This window comes from Eublepharis macularius, chromosome 1, assembly GCF_028583425.1.
Source record: "Eublepharis macularius isolate TG4126 chromosome 1, MPM_Emac_v1.0, whole genome shotgun sequence".
NCBI lineage: Eukaryota > Metazoa > Chordata > Lepidosauria > Squamata > Eublepharidae > Eublepharis > Eublepharis macularius.
The window spans coordinates 19193341-19212326 of NC_072790.1; the positions used below are offsets into that span (position 1 = coordinate 19193341).

Below are 18986 nucleotides of genomic sequence, written 5' to 3' on the forward strand. Positions count from 1 at the left end.
GAGGGGAACATGGCATTTGGCAAGCGCTTTCACTAAAACATTTTGTAGTGTAGTGTTCTAAGCGCCTTGTGCCAAAACTAACTGTCACCCTGACAGAAAAGTCTAACAGTCAGGGCTTTTTTTCTGGGAAAAGAGGTGGTGGAACTCAGTGGGTTGCCCTCGGAGAAAATGGTCACATGGCTGGTGGCCCTGCCCCCTGATCTCCAGACAGAGGGGAGTTGAGATTGTCCTCCGTGCTGCTCAGTGACGGGGAGGGCAATCTAAACTCCCCTCTGTCTGGAGATCAGGGGGCGGGGCCACCAGCCATGTGCCCGTTTTCAAGAGGTTCCGGAACTCCGTTCTACCATGTTCCTGCTGAAAAAAAGCCCTGCTAACAGTTATTTCTACATTAATCCAACCTGGGCTGGCCAGACTGACCTTATTTACTTGTCTCACCGTCTTTTAATTCATATTAAACTTAGCACTGAGAAAAGTGTCAGTTCAAGTTACTTGGATTTCATCTCCCACCCCTCGCAGCAAGAAATCCAAGGACTCTTGAGTCAAAGGTTATTTATTGAGAGAATATATTCATAGTACAAGTATCCATAGGTATCCAAAGGCTAGGAAAGCTTCTGGCTGAACACAAAGTCTTTGTTGAGAATGACGTGTTAGTCTCTTGCAACAGTATATCAAACCCTCCTTTCCATCCCCCCCCCCCGTATGCCCGGTTAGTATAGACAGACTGGGGAATGTGAAAGTTATTGCTCCAAGGTCTCTGCGAGTCTCCTCAGATAAGGCTGTCCTGGGAACCACATCTGTTCCTGTGAACCTGCACACAAAACAATACTGGAAAATTACAGCAGAACAGTAGTGAGAAAGCAATATGGCAGTCGTGTGGGTCACAGACCTGATATTTCTGCCCCTCCAAAAGTCCCCTTCACCCCCCAGCCCCCACCATGTCTGGGTATTTTTTTGTGAAATTTGGCTATGAGTTTGGGGCCTGTACATGAGATGATTCTACCCACTCTCTAAAACTTTCATCAAAATTTTTCTATCTGATAAGATAATAGATCTTGTTATGTTTTTGTTTGGAGTCCAATATCTCCTCCACCTTGTAGTGTATTTGTCCATCCACGATGGTGGGGTGGGGCACCGGTTTTTCTGGATGCCATTCATCTGGGGAGGGTGCTTTCTTTAGTAGACTGAAGTGAAAGGTAGAGTGCATCTGTCATAGGTTCTTTGGTAATTCCAACTCTACAGTTACTTCATTAATCACTTTTTACAGGAAAAGGACCCATGTACTTCAGTCCTAGTTTTTTGCAGGGTTGCTCACTTCTGAAATATTTGGTGGAAACACAGACTCTGTCTCCAGGTTGTAGTTTCCACTGCTCCACAAGGTGGCGATCTGCATATTTCTTGTAATCCTTTTTGGCCTTTTTTAAGGTTTCTTGAATGATTTCCCATTGCGCTGTTAGGGAAGACTACCTCCTAAATCCCCTGGTTGTTGGGTAGTTGGAGTGGTTTCAAAAGGTATAGCTTCTCCTTCATAGCCTTGTACTATTTTGAAAGGGGATTCTCCGGTAGAACTGTGAACCGAGTTATTGTATGCATATTCAGCATAATGGATAAAGTCCACCCAGTTATCTTGTTGGTAGTTAATGTAACATCTGAGAAATTGTTCTAACACCTGATTTGTCCTTTCCAACTGCCCGTCGGTTTGTGGATGATGGGCGGAGCTTAACCCTTGTTCAATGCCCACTACTTGTAGTAGCTCCCGCCAGAAGTTGGCAATGAATTTCATGCCTCGATCGGAAATTACCTTGGAGGGAAAAGAATGAAGTCTGACTATGTGCTTCATGAACAAGCTGGCTAGCTTTTTGCAGTAGGAATGGTGGCACACGGAATAAAGTGAGCTTGTTTGGAGAATAAATCCACCACTACTAAAATACAAGTGCAGCCCTTCGAGGGCGGCAGATCAGTTATAAAGTCCATTGAGATCACCTTCCAGGGTCTGGAGGGAGTTTCTAGCAGTTGCAATAGTCCCGGAGGCTTCCCTCGCCTAGATTTGGCCATTATACACACAGGGCATGAGGATACGTATTGTGAGACATCCTTTCTTAGAGTTGGCCACCAAAATTGCCATTGCACTAAGTGGAGGGTCTTGAGGTAGCCGAAATGTCCAGCTAACTTGGCATCATGGCATTGCTGGAGCACTTCTTTCCTTAGGCTTAAGGGTATGTAAAGCTTAGAGCCTTTGCGCCATTCACCCCCCTCCGTCTGTTTGAGCTCTGCGGTGGGTGCTTCCTCCCCCTCTTTTTCCACCTCGCTTTTCACTTTTTCCTTCCAGTCACTGGGATCAGGTTTCTCTTTGGCTCGCTCCTTGGAGGACTGGCTACGTGTCATCACAGCTCCTCCCAATTGGGTGGGTGAGAAGACAGTGTCAATGATCTCCTCCCTCTTGCTGTCATGTTGGGGCATGCTTGATAGAGCATCTGCTAGGAAATTAGACTTCCCAGGCAAATAATTCAGGGTGAAGTTGAATTTGGAGAAAAACTCTGCCCACTGAAGCTGTTTAGCATTGAGACGGCGGGGGGTGCGGAGAGCTTCTAAGTTTTTATGATCCGTCCAGACCTCAAACGGATGGCGGGCCCCCTCCAACCACTGTCTCCACGTTGTGAGGGCTAATTTAACCGCAAAAGCTTCCTTTTCCCACACACTCCAATTTCGTTCCACCTCCATGAATTTTTTTGAAAGATAGGCACAGGGGTATAATTTGTTAGTCTCGTCCTGCTGCAGTAGCACCCCCCCCCCCCATGGCAGTGTCGCTCGCATCTACCTGCACAATGAATTTACGATTCTTAGAGCAGGCAGCAGGCCAATTTCTGCATCTTAGACAGGAAGAAATGTTGTACTTGGAGTACTTCTGTTGCATAGAGCTCTTAGGTAGCTTTATATGTATTAGATAAAAGTGGCTAAGTTGCTTTTATCCCCTTCTGAGCTTTTCATGTTTGTTGACTTTAATAAAAACTAGAAGCAACATCTTCTTCTTCTAAGCCTTTTGGATATATACGAAATCCTCCCCAAGCAGCAGCCAATTTTACAGAAATGTCCAAAGAGGATGGACAGTTTTAAGCTCTCTTAAAAACATAAAAATAGAAGAGTTACAGCAATTTGGCAGCCAAAAAAGCAATTTACAGGTCACCATGGAATCCGCAGCTATGTGTAGGAAAGCTGATCAAGAGACTATGGGAAAGATAATGGGAGAAAGAGAGCAAAAGAATCTCTCCATTTTGAAACGCACCTAATCTGGTCTCCAATGAAGTTCCTTAGTTTCTTTGCCTGAGCCAATAAAGCTTAGTGGGATGAGGTGAGTGCATTATGGTAGCTTTAGCATGGCTTGGGGAAAGCTGAAGAACTGCGTGAGTACTATAGATTCACAGCTGCTTGCATAACCCTCATTCAGTTTAGTTCAGTATATTTCTTTTGGCCATTGAAGAGATCATGACAACAGAATAACAACCAGCTGTATAATAAAACAGATCCGTCATTGTCTATACACTAAAAAAAGACTCAAACACAAGGAAAGTCCTCCCCCTCCCTTTTTTGGGTCTAAAATTATTTATATTCTTGTAGGCCAAAAGAGAACTTTTACATTTAGAATTCATTATTTGTGTTATCAAAAGCTAATACAACTTAACAGCTAGAAAGTTAGTGTAGAATAAAGCCTTCACATTTCCAGGCTCACATTTTACTAGCCCGAGATGAAACAAAGGCATTTGTTTATTTATCCAGAATTTCAAGACCACCTTTCTTTGATCAATATCGTCTCTTGGTGACTTAGAAACAAAATAAACACCGATGGTTGTTGTGGGTTTTCCGGGCTGTATTGCCGTGGTCTTGGCATTGTAGTTCCTGACGTTTCGCCAGCAGCTGTGGCTGGCATCTTCAGAGGTGTAGCACCAAAAGACAGAGATCTCTCAGTGTCAAAGTGTGGAAAAGATGTAGGTCATTTGTATCTACTCAGGAGGGGTGGGGTTGAGCTGAGTCATCCTGTAAGGGTTTCCCAGGGTGTGGAATGCTAATGGCGGGAGGCTTCACTGTATCCTGAGGAGGTTCTTTTGCATATGGATTGGTGTTTGATGTGCTAATCTTCTCTGCAGGGCTATTGTCGGGGATAGAATGTTTTGTTAGCCTGGTGTTTTTCAGAACTGGAAACCATGCTTGTTCATTCTTAAGGTTTCTTCTTTCCTGTTGAAGTTTTGCTTATGCTTGTGAATTTCAGTGGCTTCCCTGTGCTCAGGCAAGCTTTTGGGGAGGCTTAGGGGACTGAAGAGGAGAGAGCAACATTGCAAAATTGCTTGCCTAGAATTCAAACGTTTCTACTTTTTGACTCTTGTAAGGATTTTAGAGTAAGCTTTGCCAACAAACATTTTATTTAAAATATCAAGCAAATTAAAATTTATTTAGAAGAGTTTTAATGAGGCCTAGTCTGTGGGTCTTTTGATATTCTTGCTGCTTTTGGTCTCTGAGTTCTGAAAAACACCAGGCTAACAAAACATTCTATCCCCGACAATAGCCCTGCAGAGAAGATTAGCACATCAAGTACCAATCCATATGCAAAAGAACCTCCTCAGGATACAGTGAAGCCTCCCGCCATTAGCATTCCACACCCTGGGAAACCCTTACAGGATGACTCAGCTCAACCCCACCCCTCCTGAGTAGATACAAATGACCTACATCTTTTCCACACTGTGACACTGAGAGATCTCTGTCTTTTGGTGCTACACCTCTGAAGATGCCAGCCACAGCTGCTGGCGAAACGTCAGGAACTACAATGCCAAGACCATGGCAATACAGCCCGGAAAACTCACAACAACCATCGTTCTCCGGCCGTGAAAGCCTTCGACAATACATAAAATAAACACCAATAGCCACTCCACCCCCAACTCAGAGACCAAAAGCAGCAAGAATATCAAAAGACCCACAGACTAGGCCTCATTAAAACTCTTCTAAATAAATTTTAATTTGCTTGATATTTTAAATAAAATGTTTGTTGGCAAAGCTTACTCTAAAATCCTTACAAGAGTCAAAAAGTAGAAACGTTTGAATTCTAGGCAAGCAATTTTGCAATGTTGCCCTCTCCTCTTCAGTCCCCTAAGCCTCCCCAAAAGCTTGCCAAATTTGGGAATAAAATGGGATGGGAAGTACATCGAGAAGGGTGGGAACTGCAAAAATAGCTTCCAGTTACTCAGTCCATCCATGAAACCATAAGATACAACTCTTAAGCAGCTACACCTTTCTAAGCCCATTGACTTCTTCTCAGGAGGACCGCACCCTTAGGCTGCAGTTCAAATATCACTTTCCTACTGAATAAAATGAGGTGTACTTCCAAACAGACCTGCTTAGATTACTCCCTTAGCTCTTATAGTCCTCCTGACACGAGGGCAACATCCAGTCTCCAAAAAGATCAGACAAAGCCTTCTATAAAAACATTTCTATGAATAATATCCACAATCCTCACCAAACGGTCTGACTTTCTTTTCCTTTGCTCTCAGTATAATGTATCTAGAATTCACGTTCACAACCCCTTAGCCTAGGAAATGGAAATAAAAGTGCACAAATATCTTTTTTATTTACGAGTGCTTTTGGCCACTCTCGTCACCAATCACTCAGAACATGTTCAGCGTTGGCAATATTTTCTGCCATGCAAGGTTGTACCAAACATATCTTCCATGCCACTTTGGGAAGAGGATTGGGTTGTCTTTCAGGTTTTTCACGCTATGCATGTATACCACCCCTCCTTACAGGAACCTTGGCATGTTGAGGTCTTCTGTGGGAGATTGTCCTCAACATTCCCATCTTGGAAGAGATTAGGATAACGTGGTGTCAGAGCAAGGCTTTCACTTTTATGGCATCCATTACTGGTTTTCCTGATGAGGTCTGCCAATGCCACTTCAGAAAGCCACACAAGCCACGTTCACTCAGACAAGCATTGGCAAGTGTATGGTTTTAGGTGCTTCGATCATGACTGGTTGGACTCAGACTGCTTCCTGTAACATTTTTATTGCTTTCAGATAATTATCTGTGTTGTAACTATTGGTATCTGAAGAAATGAGCTGTGGCTCATGAAAGCTCATACCACAGATGTTGTTAGTGCTATTGGACTCTTGATCTTTTCAACTGCTACAGATAGTCTAACATGGCTACCTGTCTTGCTCGACTGTGTTGTCAGTTGTTTTGGACTTATCCGAAGAAAGATGGGCTGTAAACCTTTTAAATAATTCAATAGCCATCTGGTTTCTTTTTTATCCTGTAATTTTATTTTTAAAACTCTTGATTTTGGTGACCGGTTTCAGATCAGTTTATTCAAGCTTAACATAGTGTATGTAGGCTATACGCTATAAACAAAATTTAAGAATTAAAAATAACAGTAAAACAAAAGTCCGCAATGCAGCTTTTGCAAAGGCTACTCAGAAGCAATCTTAATCTTAAAGAGTCAAGGATGGTCAAGTACTTTAGTAGCCCCTTTTTAAGAAATCTTTCTCTGGCTATTGCATGCTTTGGACAGTAGAAGAAAGTCAGGGACAAAAGAGTCCACTATGGCCAAAGGGCAGCCACAGAAGCGCTGGTCTGAAGGTGTCTTGAGGAAATGGCCCTTCATCTGGGCTGTTAGCAACATCATGGTGACCATGCCTCTCACTGATGGGACAACTTCATAAAACTGTAACAAGCCTGGATAGATAGATAGATAGATAGATAGATAGATAGATAGATAGATAGATAGATAGATAGATAGATAGATAGATAGATAGATAGATAGATAGATAGATAGATAGATAGATAGATAGATAGATAGATGGATGGATGGATGGATGGATGGATGGATGGATGGATGGATGGATGGATGGATGGATGGATGGATGGATGGATGGATGGATGGATGGATGGATGGATGGATGGATGGATGGATGGATGGATGGATGGATGGATGGATGGATGGATGGATGGATGGATGGATGGATGGATGGATGGATGGATGGATGGATGGATGGATGGATGGATGGATGGATGGATGGATGGATGGATGGATGGATGGAGAGAGGCTGTGAGTGTTGCCTAGCCCTCCCCCACCCCACCCCACCTATCGCCAATTCTGGGCTAATATCCTGAAAGGTGCTTGGTTTCAATAAGTAAAAATATGGGGGTGGGGGTAAATGTTATAACCCTCTTCTGTCTCGATACCACAGCCATAATCTGAAGTGGGGGGCTATGCAGTTGCCATTGTCATTTTAAAATGCTGGTAAAAGCCAATCACATATTTTCTAAAATCTTACCTGGTTTGACCCTGAAAACATGCACAGTTTTCATTTTGTGAGCATGCTGCTGTTGAAGTGGGGAATCTTTGGCTTTGAGGAAGCTCATATCAGTGAATAAAACAATAAATAATATTTTATCCCTTATAATGTGTGACTGTTCTTGATGTAATAGTCTGTCCCTTTTTTGTAGCGAGATGGACAGCAAAGAAAGTGAATTCCTAATGAACAATTACACAACACAACTACACAAACCCAAGTCTTGGTGTCCAGCAGGTAAGAGTTACGGAAGGATTCTTAAAATTTGGTAAACTGCCATGTCTGGAAAGTGTTGAGTTTGAGAGTCAAAGCTCCCATGGAGTATCTGAAGAAGGGAGCTTTGACTCCTGAAAGCTTATGTCCTGAAAATCTTTTTGGTCTCTGAGGTGCCACAGGACTCAAATCCTGGTGCAGTAAGGGCGCCGTTGTAAAGAAAATCAACATGCATTCTGTAAATCCTATGTGGACATGTCACCATTCTAAAAAGAGATTACTGGGATTGAAGACAAGCTGACAGTTTTTTAAATATATATATATATTAAGGGAGTAGCTTTGAGGATCCACCAGTGTATGATAAGGGGTTTAGATACAGTAGTGTGTAGAATAAGTAGAAGACAGGAATGAAACTGAAGTAGCTAAAACAGTAAAGAGAGCCATTGCTGAAGGAGAGGAGATAAATCAAGAGGAGGAATTAAAGGCACAGCAACAGAGGAACCTCAGGAGAGGGACACTGGACCAGAGGAGGCCTGTGATAATAAAAGCTAGTCCAACTACCACAATGCATAGAGCTGAGGCAGGTGTTTGCCAAATGCAGATACATGGGATGTTTTCACACTGCTTACCAGCCACAGAACATCACACCAAGCTCCTGGAACGACAGCATCTTCCTGGCACAATTTCGCTTGAGAGCTACCGTTCTCGCACGAAATTGCACTAGAAAGATGCTGTCATTCCGGGAGCTTGGCACAATGTTCCGTGGCTGGTAAACACTGTGAAAACAACCATGGTTTATGCTGAAAAATAGAGGAGGAATAATTACTCTATTGTGTTTGCTAGCTCTGCTGCCAGCTCTAATTTTTCTGTATCAATTGGGAACCCTTTCACCAGCACAAGGGACCCAGGCTGCAAGGAACAGTTCATATGCTTAGGGTCACCACTTTTTCAGACCCCTGAAGTAGGCTCCATTTTTGTTACAAGTGTCCCAATTTCAGGCTTGGAGAACTGTGGTCAAACTGGCGCACACATTCAGTAGCAGGCAGCAATACACAAACAGCATGTGGTGAGACACTGTGATGCTTGCTTGCCTCTGCTTCCTCCCAGGCAGAAGAAGGTGGAAGAAGACCAAGAGAGCTGCCAAGATAGCTGAGCCTAGGGAAATGGGAGAGATTCCCCAGCCTGCTGGGCTCCTCCTCCATAATGCGGAAGTACTCATTGAATGGGAAGTAGGGGGAAGGAACATGCCTGGCTTGGTACTTGGGGCAAGGCATTCAGTTAGGTGCCGATCTAAGCGCCAGTTTCAGCAGGATAGGAGTTCTTGGTGTCATCTGACGCTCTTAACTGAATCTTCAGAGGTCAGACGAACTCCATCAAAAGTGGAGAGCATGATGCCCTTCAAGAACTCTGCCTTCCCAATGAGCATCACTTCTGTCTTGTCTGGGTTCAATTTCAATTTGTTGTTTTTCAGCCATTTGCTCACAACAACCCAAGATTTCTACTGAATCCTATGGTGATTTGGATAGTGAGGTAGAGTTGGGCGTCATCCACATATTGATGACATCCCACTCCATAGCTGAAAATGAGTTCTCCTAAAGGCTATATAGAGAGGTTGAATAACATGGGAGATAAGACTGTGCCCTATGGAACTTGCAAGTTAATTCCCACATGGCTGCAGTTTGCCCCTATGGGACAACCATACTGGTATTGATATAGTTGCCCTGACCTGGATAGCTCAGGTGAGCCTGATCTCGTCAGATCTCAGAAGCTAAGCAGGGTCAGCCTTGGTTAGTAATTGGATGGGAGACCTCCATCAAAGACCAGGCTTGCAGAGGCAGGCAAAGGCAAACCACCTCTGATAGTATTTTGCCATGAAAACCCCACCGGGGGTCATTATAAGTCAGCTAGGACTTGACGGCACTCTCCACCACCATTGATATAGTTGAAGGCCTTTTTCCCATTAAATGAATCCTGATAAAATATAAATAAATCCCAAGTTCCCTGGTGTGTGTACTTAAAAAAAACCAAATGTAATAATTACATGAAGATTCCTGAACATGCACTTTTTATGAAGAAATTGAAGAATTAATAGAATCATTATTTTCTTCTTGTTTGTTTTCCTAATGTGTTTACTGAACTAACACTTAAAATCTTGTTTTTAGAAACTTCTGAGGAAGCTTATGCTGGACAGGTAAAGATCTTTCTATTTTTCTCTCGATATTCCTATAAGATACAGAAACTGACATGCAAGAACTCTGCATGCCTAGAATATCAAATTAAGAGGACATTTCTGTGTTTGAAATTAAATGAAGTCTGCTGCAAGCAGGATGCTCATGGGGGGAAACTGACATAATTAATCAAAAGATTTCCTAGTGATATCTAAGCTGTTGGATATATTGGAAACTAGAATATTCAGTATAAAAAGTGGAGTGCCTCTGAGCATGTGCTGAGTGTATCCTTCTCTCCCCCATATATCTGGAATTAGAATGGCCTCTTTCTGCTTGCCTTCTACCAGTTGCCAACTAGAAACTGACTTAAATGAAGCCTACCACTACAACACCACACAGCTTATAAAAGTGGTTTGTGTTTTTCTACCAGTTTAAATTTTATCCATCTTACTATTACTTATGGAGTAAGGATACAGGGGAGGAATTGGAAGAAGAAACGCTTTTACCATACTCTAAGGGCCCAGTGCTTTTGCCAAGGGATCAGTTCTGGGCTCTTCTGCGAAATTTAGCATTGAGAGTGGCTCCACATGCTTTACACAACAATTGTGTGTGTCACAAATGCACCAGCATTAAGAAGGGTTTTCTGCAGCACGCATATAAAGAATGAACAGGTGTGTCATCCTTGTGCAGGGGCCATGCAAATCTTCTCTGTATCGTTCCAATTTTAGTGTATGTGCTGCCTATCTAAAAGAAGGGGACAAGATTGGATCCCTCCAATTACAGGCCAGTCAGTTTACTTCCTGTATTGAACAAAATATATGCAGCCTTCTTAGCGATTAAGTTAAAAGACTGGATGGAGGAACATAATATAATTCGATAAGAGCGGTTTGGCTTTCGAAAAGGCTGCAGTTGTATACAACACTGTGAAAGTCTATCGACCCTTGTTAGTAAATATATTAAAAGCAACAGAGAATCTATATATGCAGCCTTCGTAGATCTCCAATCAGCATTTGACTGAGTACCACACACACAGTTATGGGAAAAGTTAAACTCCACCTCTAATCCTAAGTGGCTATTGGCCCTGATTAAGAATGTATATACTGGGAATGTTCTACAACTGAAAATCCCCAATATGAACACATCACCAAGATTTAAAAAGGTAAAGGAAGTCCCCTGTGCAAACACCGAGTCATTGCTGACCCATGGGGGGATGTCGCATCACGACGTTTTCTTGCCATGGGGTGGTTTGCCATTGCCTTCCCCAGTCATCTGCACTTTACCCCCAGGGACCTGGGTACTCATTTTACTGACCTCGGAAGGATGGAAGGCTGAGTCAGCCTTGAGCCAGCTACCTGAACCCAGCTTCTGCCAGGATCGAACTCAGCCTCAGGTCATGAGCAGAGCTTGGGCTGCAGTACTGCAGCTTACCACTCAGCGCCACGGGGCTCCTTCCATCACCAAGATTAATAAAAAAATTTAAAAGCGTACGACATGACTGTGTTTTAGCTCCACACTTACTTAATTTGTACTTAAATAACTTCTCTCCAAATTTGTAAAGTAACACTTGTATACCTTTTTTAACAAATCAACCACTATCAATACTTCTATATGCCGATGACTTAGTTCTTCTCAGTCGAACTCCGATTGGCCTGACGAAACTTATAAATGGTTGTTGTGGGTTTTCCGGGCTGTATTGCCGTGGTCTTGGCATTGTAGTTCCTGACGTTTCGCCAGCAGCTGTGGCTGGCATCTTCAGAGGTGTAGCACCAAAAGACAGAGATCTCTCAGTGTCACAGTGTGGAAAAGATGTAGGTCATTTGTATCTACTCAGGAGGGGTGGGGTTGAGCTGAGTCATCCTGTAAGAGTTTCCCAGGGTGTGGAATGCTAATGGCGGGAGGCTTCACTGTATCCTGAGGAGGTTCCTTTGCATATGGATTGGTACTTGATGTGCTAATCTTCTCTGCAGGGCTATTGTCGGGGATAGAATGTTTTGTTAGCCTGGTGTTTTTCAGAACTGGAAACCATGCTCTGTTCATTCTTAAGGTTTCTTCTTTCCTGTTGAAGTTTTGCTTATGCTTGTGAATTTCAATGGCTTCCCTGTGCAGTCTGACAAAGTAGTTGGAAGTGTTGTCCATTGAAAAATTTTACACCAAAGGAGGTCAACTTATCCCGCTTTTATTAATGCTATATAAAGCTACCGTTCTTCCCAAATTGCTTGTGCTTCCCCAATTTGGGTCAATGGATCACTGGACCCACTCGATAAGCTCCAGAAAAGCTTCTTTTGTGAGATTCTTTCTCTTCCTCCTAGTGTGGTGCAGCTCAAACTCAGACTCCCACTCAGATTTCAACATTAGCATGGTGCCGTGCCATTAAATTCAGATTGCCACTCCGTGAATCTGACGGAGATTCACCATCTCTACTGCAACTGGTAATAACCAATTTTTGGTTCAAAACTTGGGTTAGTCCAAACGACTCAAAGCTTGCAATATTAAACTCAAGCTTGATTCATAGGGTTTCACTAAAAGAAATCCTTGCAAGGTGCAAGGTGTAAGATTGGGATTAAAATCCATAGCTGATCGGAAATGCTCCCCAATTTATTTTCACCTATACTATCAGAAAATGTTTGAACCAGCTAAATATTTTTTCTACTTAACCGTTCCAAAATGTTGGCATTCTTTTATGTTACTCAGATGTAATGCCTTACCTTCCGCTGAGAAGAAGGGCTGTTTTAGTAAAATCTCCCCTGAGAAGCGCTAATGTATCCATTGTACGGATCAAGTTGATTCAACTGCCCATGTCCTTTTTAACTGCTCCTGTTACAATTTACTTCACAACCAATATTACTCCCTAGATTGACCGTCTACAGAATATTTCTGAAAAATCTGTCAAGCAAGATAAGAAAATGCTCATGTGATCTAGCCATCTACCTGCCACATAGAACCACTTGTTTTTAATTTCTTTTAAAGCTTTGTTCTCTTATATACCATTTTTCGTGATAAAATGATACATTAGCAAATAACATGAACACCACAAATCAAAGGATGGTAGTTTCAGTGCTACCCTCTCCATAAGAGACTATGGTCTCTTCTAAGATATTATAATGTGATGCATTGCAGGAACAAATGAAAGATGTGTCTCATGCCAGTTTGGTGTAGTGGTTAAGAGCGGCGGGACCCTAATTTGGAGAACAGAGTTTGATTCCCCACTCCTCGACTTGAAGCCAGCTGGGTGACCTTGGGTCAGTCACAGCTCTCTCGTAGCTCTCTCAGCCCCACCCACCTCACAGGGTGATTATTGTGGGGATAATAATGACATACTTTGTAAACCACTCTGAGTGGGTATTAAGTTGTCCTGAAGGGTGGCATATAAATGGAATGTTGTTGTTGTTATTATTGGAGAGGAGTAGGATGCCATCCCACTTCTTTTCAAGTAGAAGTAAAACTTTTTTAAATTGACGAAGCGCATCCCGGGATGGAGCAGGGTCACGCTGGTATTGTGAAAAGTCGCTAAGAAAATGTTTCATGCTTGCACCTGTCTGGGGGCAAGGCTATCTGGAAATCGATTCAACTGATGTCCAGGCTACATTACAGCAACCACAGCTCCACCCCATGGCTGCTGATGCCATTTTCAAGGAGAATGTAGCTGTTTAAAAAACTGCCACGAGGGCCCTATCCTGATCAGGCCCACAGAATGGTGGCACTCCATAATCTCCACCCCACTGACGGTTCCGCACTTGAAAAGGCACCAGTGGGGGGGGGGCAGGGGGGGACAGCTCAGGGAAGCTGTTGGAGAAAGATAAAGTATCTCTGGGCAGTATCTAGTTGGTCCAGTTCCAAGCCAGAGCTGTTATGGAGCTGGATTGGGAGAGGCAGGCAGGCTTTTGGGGAGCTTCAGTGGTTGGAGAAAGAAGGAGCTGCTTCTCCAAACAGCTGCCTCCGTAGCACCTCCCAATTTAGCTCCATAAGGAGTTCTGGCCTGGGCAAAACTGGAAGATGCAAACAGGTTCTCTCGAGTTTGCCAAGATTGGCACCGAGGCTGGGAAAGGTCATGCTGACTAAACTGCTTGCCCAGCCCAGCATGTGAGGAAATGCACACAAATTATGCAACAAGAATACTTGGGAACTTGTTTGAAGGTATGCCAGGCCAAATATTAGGCCACGTTCATTAATGTTTTGTGATTACATTCATAGCAGCTCTGTTCTGGGTGATGATTGGTAAATGACTGGAAGGATTTCAAAGTGTGAAAATGTCATTCAAGCTTGTTAGCAAATAATTTATGCAGCAGGTAGGCTGAATCTAAATTAAAACAAAAGCATTCCATTTCGCACTTTGACCAATGTTCCTTATACAATGTTCCCCAACCTTTTAAGTGTAGCGTTTATAACATAAAACAGATTTTAAGGAAGGTTTGTATAGTAACAAATTTATCTCCAGAAAGCATCTGAGAGCCCTGTGACAGCTTTGGAGATGAGATTTTTGGATAGAAGTCATATTGGCTAACAAACTGTATTTCTGGAATAACCCACAAGTGTTTTCTTGCAAGGCATTTTGGAAACATAAGGAAAGGTTGATTGATTCTTATGTTTTATATGTGAATTAGTAGCATAGAAGGGAGCTTTGTTGTGTTCTCTGCTTTAAAAAACAGCTGTTAAAGTTTCTTGGCAAAGATCAGTTGACTTATTTAGAACGCCACATTTCCACTCTTACCTGTGTCCTTTTTAGTACAGAGAAAGGGCAGAAGACAGAGCACTGGGATACAGACGCTCGCCTTGCAGCTCAAGATTTACGTAGCAGGATAGTTCCATGGTTAGAACAAATATGCCATAAGATGGAGCTGCTGCTCTGGCGAAAGCGTCTTACTCCAGATTGATCTACTTTGACATGGGAAAGCAGAGAGAGAGAAAAGAAACTCCCGCCCTTTTGAATCCTTCCTGAATGTGCCAGCAACAACTAACCCGAAGCAGCCTTAACTTGCCCACTTACGGCTGCCAGCTTTTCTGCCTCTTCACTCACACAACTAGAACATATGTTGTGTATTGCAGCAACGCAAGTTTCCTTTTGTTTCACGCTCCACACCTAGTTTTCTGTACATCATGAAGGCTGTGAAGGGTTTGTCTGCTGCACCAGATGGAAGTGCCGCATTGCAAAGAAACATTTTATTTGGCAAAAGCAAAGCAAAACAAACAAACGTGCATTCCATAGGCAGGTGAGCAAGCGTTCCAAAACTACCCTGATGTTAGGGAAGGCATCATTTCAGATATCTGTACTTTTTTACAGTTTTGCTCTTTTATTTACATGCAGATTATCTAGGTAAACTTTCAACAACCAAGAACCATGTGACCAAACGCGTACTGACTCTGTAGCATTTATCACAGATTAAATTCTTGATTTTAATTCTTAGCTTCATTTCATTAAAATGAGGGTCTTTGAGTCAAGCCTTATAAAATTAACATTGGTTTCCTTAAATTTGTATAGAAAGAAGAAAAGAAGCGTATGTCTCTAGACGGACAGTGTTCGTGTGATTAACCAGCTTCCTCCTTACTCTCCTCCGCAGGAAGTCAAAGGAAACAGCTCTGTGAAGGTGGTGCACTTTGGTCTAGTCTAAGCCAAGAATCCGATGCCTTGAATCCTGAAAGAACATTCAGACTTTATCCAACCCCTGTTCAGTTAAAGGGGAGTCTTTCCGCCTCATTAGGTTCAATAAATTATAATATGCAGAAAATGTCACGTTCTTTCAGTTCCATTAATTCCTATGGGAGAGAGTTAGAATACCCTTTGTTTTCTCCTATAGAAATCAACAGAACTTTTCCATGGTTTCACATGTGATTTTTAAACCTCATCAGTTCAATTCCAAGATCCATTTAGACTTCCTACTAAGGGAGGAAACCCCAAAAGGAAGGCTCTTGATCAGGGTTTGTCACTGTGCATTAGCAAACCTCTTCCCCATTGCATACTGGTTTATGGACACCACGCCAAAGAGAGTGGATGCAGACGCTGGCTGCTCCCAGGAACAACAGCTGACATTTTGTCATGAGTGGCTGCACAGGACGAGTTTTCTTCCTCTCATTCTGTATAGATGGTACTTCTGTGTTTATGCCATTTCTGATGTTTACTAGTTTTTATTAATGTTGCAGAGACTAATACTGCTTAAGTTTTTATGTGTGGAATTATTTTTATACTTATTGAATAAAACACGTTAAAAACATAGATGTCGTCGTAACTCCACAGGTTCTTCTGCTCAGCCTTCACTTCTTACCCGGGAACTTGGGTAGAATTTCTCACACAAGGCCATTTTAAATGAAGTTACTCAGCGAGACTTGTTGAATCATATTTTTAAAAGGCCATTAAGTAATGCTGATTGTGCAGTTGTATGGGCAAAAAAGATCTGATTCTTTTTTCAGTTATATCATCCAGCACCATTTTATAATTTTTGTTTGTATTTTTATTTGTATGTGGTTTTGGTTAGGACTAAAGAAAATTGTGCAAAACATAGGATTAGGAAATTTATTTCTTATTATAATCACAACAGAGGAGGAAAGGAGAAAAGTAGGCTGCAAGGGTATTATGAGAAAGTCAAGCAAAATGTTGCAGGATAGCCAGGCAGGGAGTACCTTGAATGTTGGATATAGTGGAGAAGTATACGAAGACGGCACTGGATGTGGGTCCAGGAATACTGCTGCAAACCATCTCTTGTGATGGTGGCTGTAATCGTGCAATCACCAGGCTGCACAATTGTTTCTTGCCATGACATTTCTTCCACGCGCCTATTAAGTATACTTCCTCCATAATCCCCTTCCATGTAATAAAGCTAGTCTAGAAACAGTAAAGCAAACAGAAACATTCAGCAATCATTATTGCTATGGAGAAAACAAAGGGAGGAGATCTGGCATCTCATCAATGTAAGACCACAGGAGGTCTTCCATTAGGAGCAGGAGAGCAGGACCGTGAGGAAAGGTTGCTCAGTGGCGGAGAGGCTTCCTTTCCCACTCAGGGGTTCACAGCACAGGCCCTTCCCAGCAAAAGCTATTCCCTTGCTTTTTCTCTCTTCTCTCACCTAGCATGGCCTGGCTCCGTCACCACCGACCCCTGTTGTTCGGTTCTCCAATGCTCTGCACGCCTGTAGCGCAGTGGCTCTAGCATCGGTGACATGATAGTTCGGGCTTCTCTACTTCCTGTCACATGGCGGTGATGTCATGTGATTTCCTGTCATGTGCTCACAGCTCCATTCACCCCAGGTTTAATGGGTTAGTGTATGGTCCTAACTTGTCTAGAAATGCTCAAGACTGCTATCCTAGTCTGCAGCCACTTCGATAGTTCCACCGCTTCGGTGGCCCTCACGGAAGGACTGTGTGCGGCACAAAGAAGTCCTGAAGCAGCAGGCCACCCAGGAGCACTGCGCAGCCAACTCCCCTTGCCTCTCTCAACTCACTCAACACAAGCTCAAGTATAATCCACCTAATGGCAGCTAAAAAAGAAATCTAGAAATCTCAGAATTTTCTAATCCTCCCTACACTGTAGGACTGCAAATCTGAATTTCTATTTAAGGGTTTGCAAGAGGTGTTCTCCTAAGAGATACAATCTGCAGTCATGATGTCTATGAAAGAGCAGCCTTTAACTGTCCGGTTTCTTAGAGAAAAATGCTCTCAATTTCCCAACATAGTCACAACAGAATACTTGAATAAGCGTTATTTTGCTTTGAAAAGGCACAGATATGCTTTCAAATATATATATTCACTCCTATAGAATTATTATTTTGATCTAGCCTCTAATAGAAAATGGCCTGGGAAAGAAATACTCTCTTGTATTTGTCATAAGTATACATTTGCCCTAATGTCTCAAGATAGCCCCCCCCACCCCGCCCCCCACCCCGCACCATATAGATTTGTATAATATATAACTCTAATTTTGGTCAACCTGGTTTTTAAAACCAAAATCACATTAAACTGAGTTATATCCCAAAATTATATTCTCACAAAATAAAGCCAGGGAAATTAATTTTTAATGCTTTGCTCTTAATAGACAAATCAGCATTCAAGATATTTGTTTTCTGGGTTGCCATATTTTTAAAAAAACCTTTTTTGAAAAAAAAATGTACAACATGTGTCTTGCGGCTGATAGGTTTAGTAACAAGAAGGAGGGAAATAAAGCACTGAGACTTATCAGTAATAGTCAGATGAATGCATTAAATCCATGCTGAAAAGCTTATGTCCTCTGCAGACAAAAAAAGATTCCCACCACTCAATATGGGGGAGGGAAGGAAATCTTAGTCGCCCAAGAGCTCGGAGGCAGCTCTGTCAGGGACTGTGTGGTGTCCCACCACATACAAGCATGCATTGGAAACAACCTGAGTCGCATCGGCTTTCTTACCATTATATGAGCAGAACATTTGGATCACAAACTAGAACACGTAAATGCCGTTTCGGAGGCAGATGCCATCTGACAACACCGCAAAGGAGCCTCTCGACTGTTCAAGCCAAGGATTCCCGAATGCCTTACTTAGCCATGGAGCTATTTTGCTGAATTGCAGCCATATTTCTGTCAGTGCAAGTGATGGTCTATATGAGGGATTAATCTGACACCAGACAGCGACCCTTAATCCTTTAGTATATCATAATCTATTTACTTTGCATGCTAAGAGGATTTTGGTTTTAAAATATACAGGAAGTGATGCTAGAAAGGCACAGAAGATCAGGAATGCTGTTTCCTAAAATCTCTGTTTTTTAATAAAATCCCATTATGGATTTCTTGGAGTTCTGTCCTTTCAAAGTATTGAATGGGGATTTAGCTTGAAATTGGCATATATTACTTTCTTTATGCTGATGCTTTAATGTTATGTTCTTCCTCCTTCCCCACCATTTCTCTCCCTCCCTCCCTCTCTCTCTCTCTCTCTCTGTTAGATTTAAGCCACGAAAGGAAAGGATCTCCTACATGCCAGTTAATTTTCGGGCAATGACACTGAGCTATCTTATTGACGAAATCAAAACAGCTTTGAAGGTCTTGTCCATTTTATATGCATTGCTGCTTGGTTAGTTGAGCTAGCCATCACTGTTCCATTCAGAAAATGAAGCAAACACAGCCAAAAGAAGTCTTGGCTTGCCAAGCTGAGGAACATATGGCATAAATAGCAACCTACCATTTTTCTCAAGGTTTAGGTGCGTTTCTCTGCAAAATGACCACTATAGACCTCTTATATACACTTAAGCAACAACTAAGACCCGAAACAGACGTGATGAGTTACCTCAATTCAACCTGGGTTTCCTTGCCTCAAGGTTT

The 18986-nt window shown here is 42.5% G+C and overlaps 1 protein-coding gene and 1 non-coding gene across 3 annotated transcripts in view; one reads left to right on the forward strand and one right to left on the reverse strand.

Annotated features, from left to right (window-relative positions):
• WDPCP (WD repeat containing planar cell polarity effector) overlaps positions 1–15834 on the forward strand; it is a 215052-nt gene extending 199218 nt beyond the window's left edge. Inside the window, exons 16-18 of one of the 2 annotated variants that reach the window (XM_055001704.1) lie at positions 7486–7568; positions 9707–9735; positions 15268–15834. In XM_055001704.1, coding sequence (XP_054857679.1) covers positions 7486–7568; positions 9707–9735; positions 15268–15318 — 163 coding nt within the window. In that variant the 3' untranslated portion in view covers positions 15319–15834. Of the gene's footprint in view, positions 1–7485; positions 7569–9706; positions 9736–15188 lie in introns of both variants that reach the window. The other variant, XM_055001713.1, reaches the window with a different exon arrangement.
• Positions 10369–10471, reverse strand: LOC129345902 (U6 spliceosomal RNA). The gene has a single exon (XR_008598641.1). It is a non-coding gene; the product is annotated as a U6 spliceosomal RNA (small nuclear RNA).
• Positions 15835–18986: the final 3152 nt, after the last annotated feature.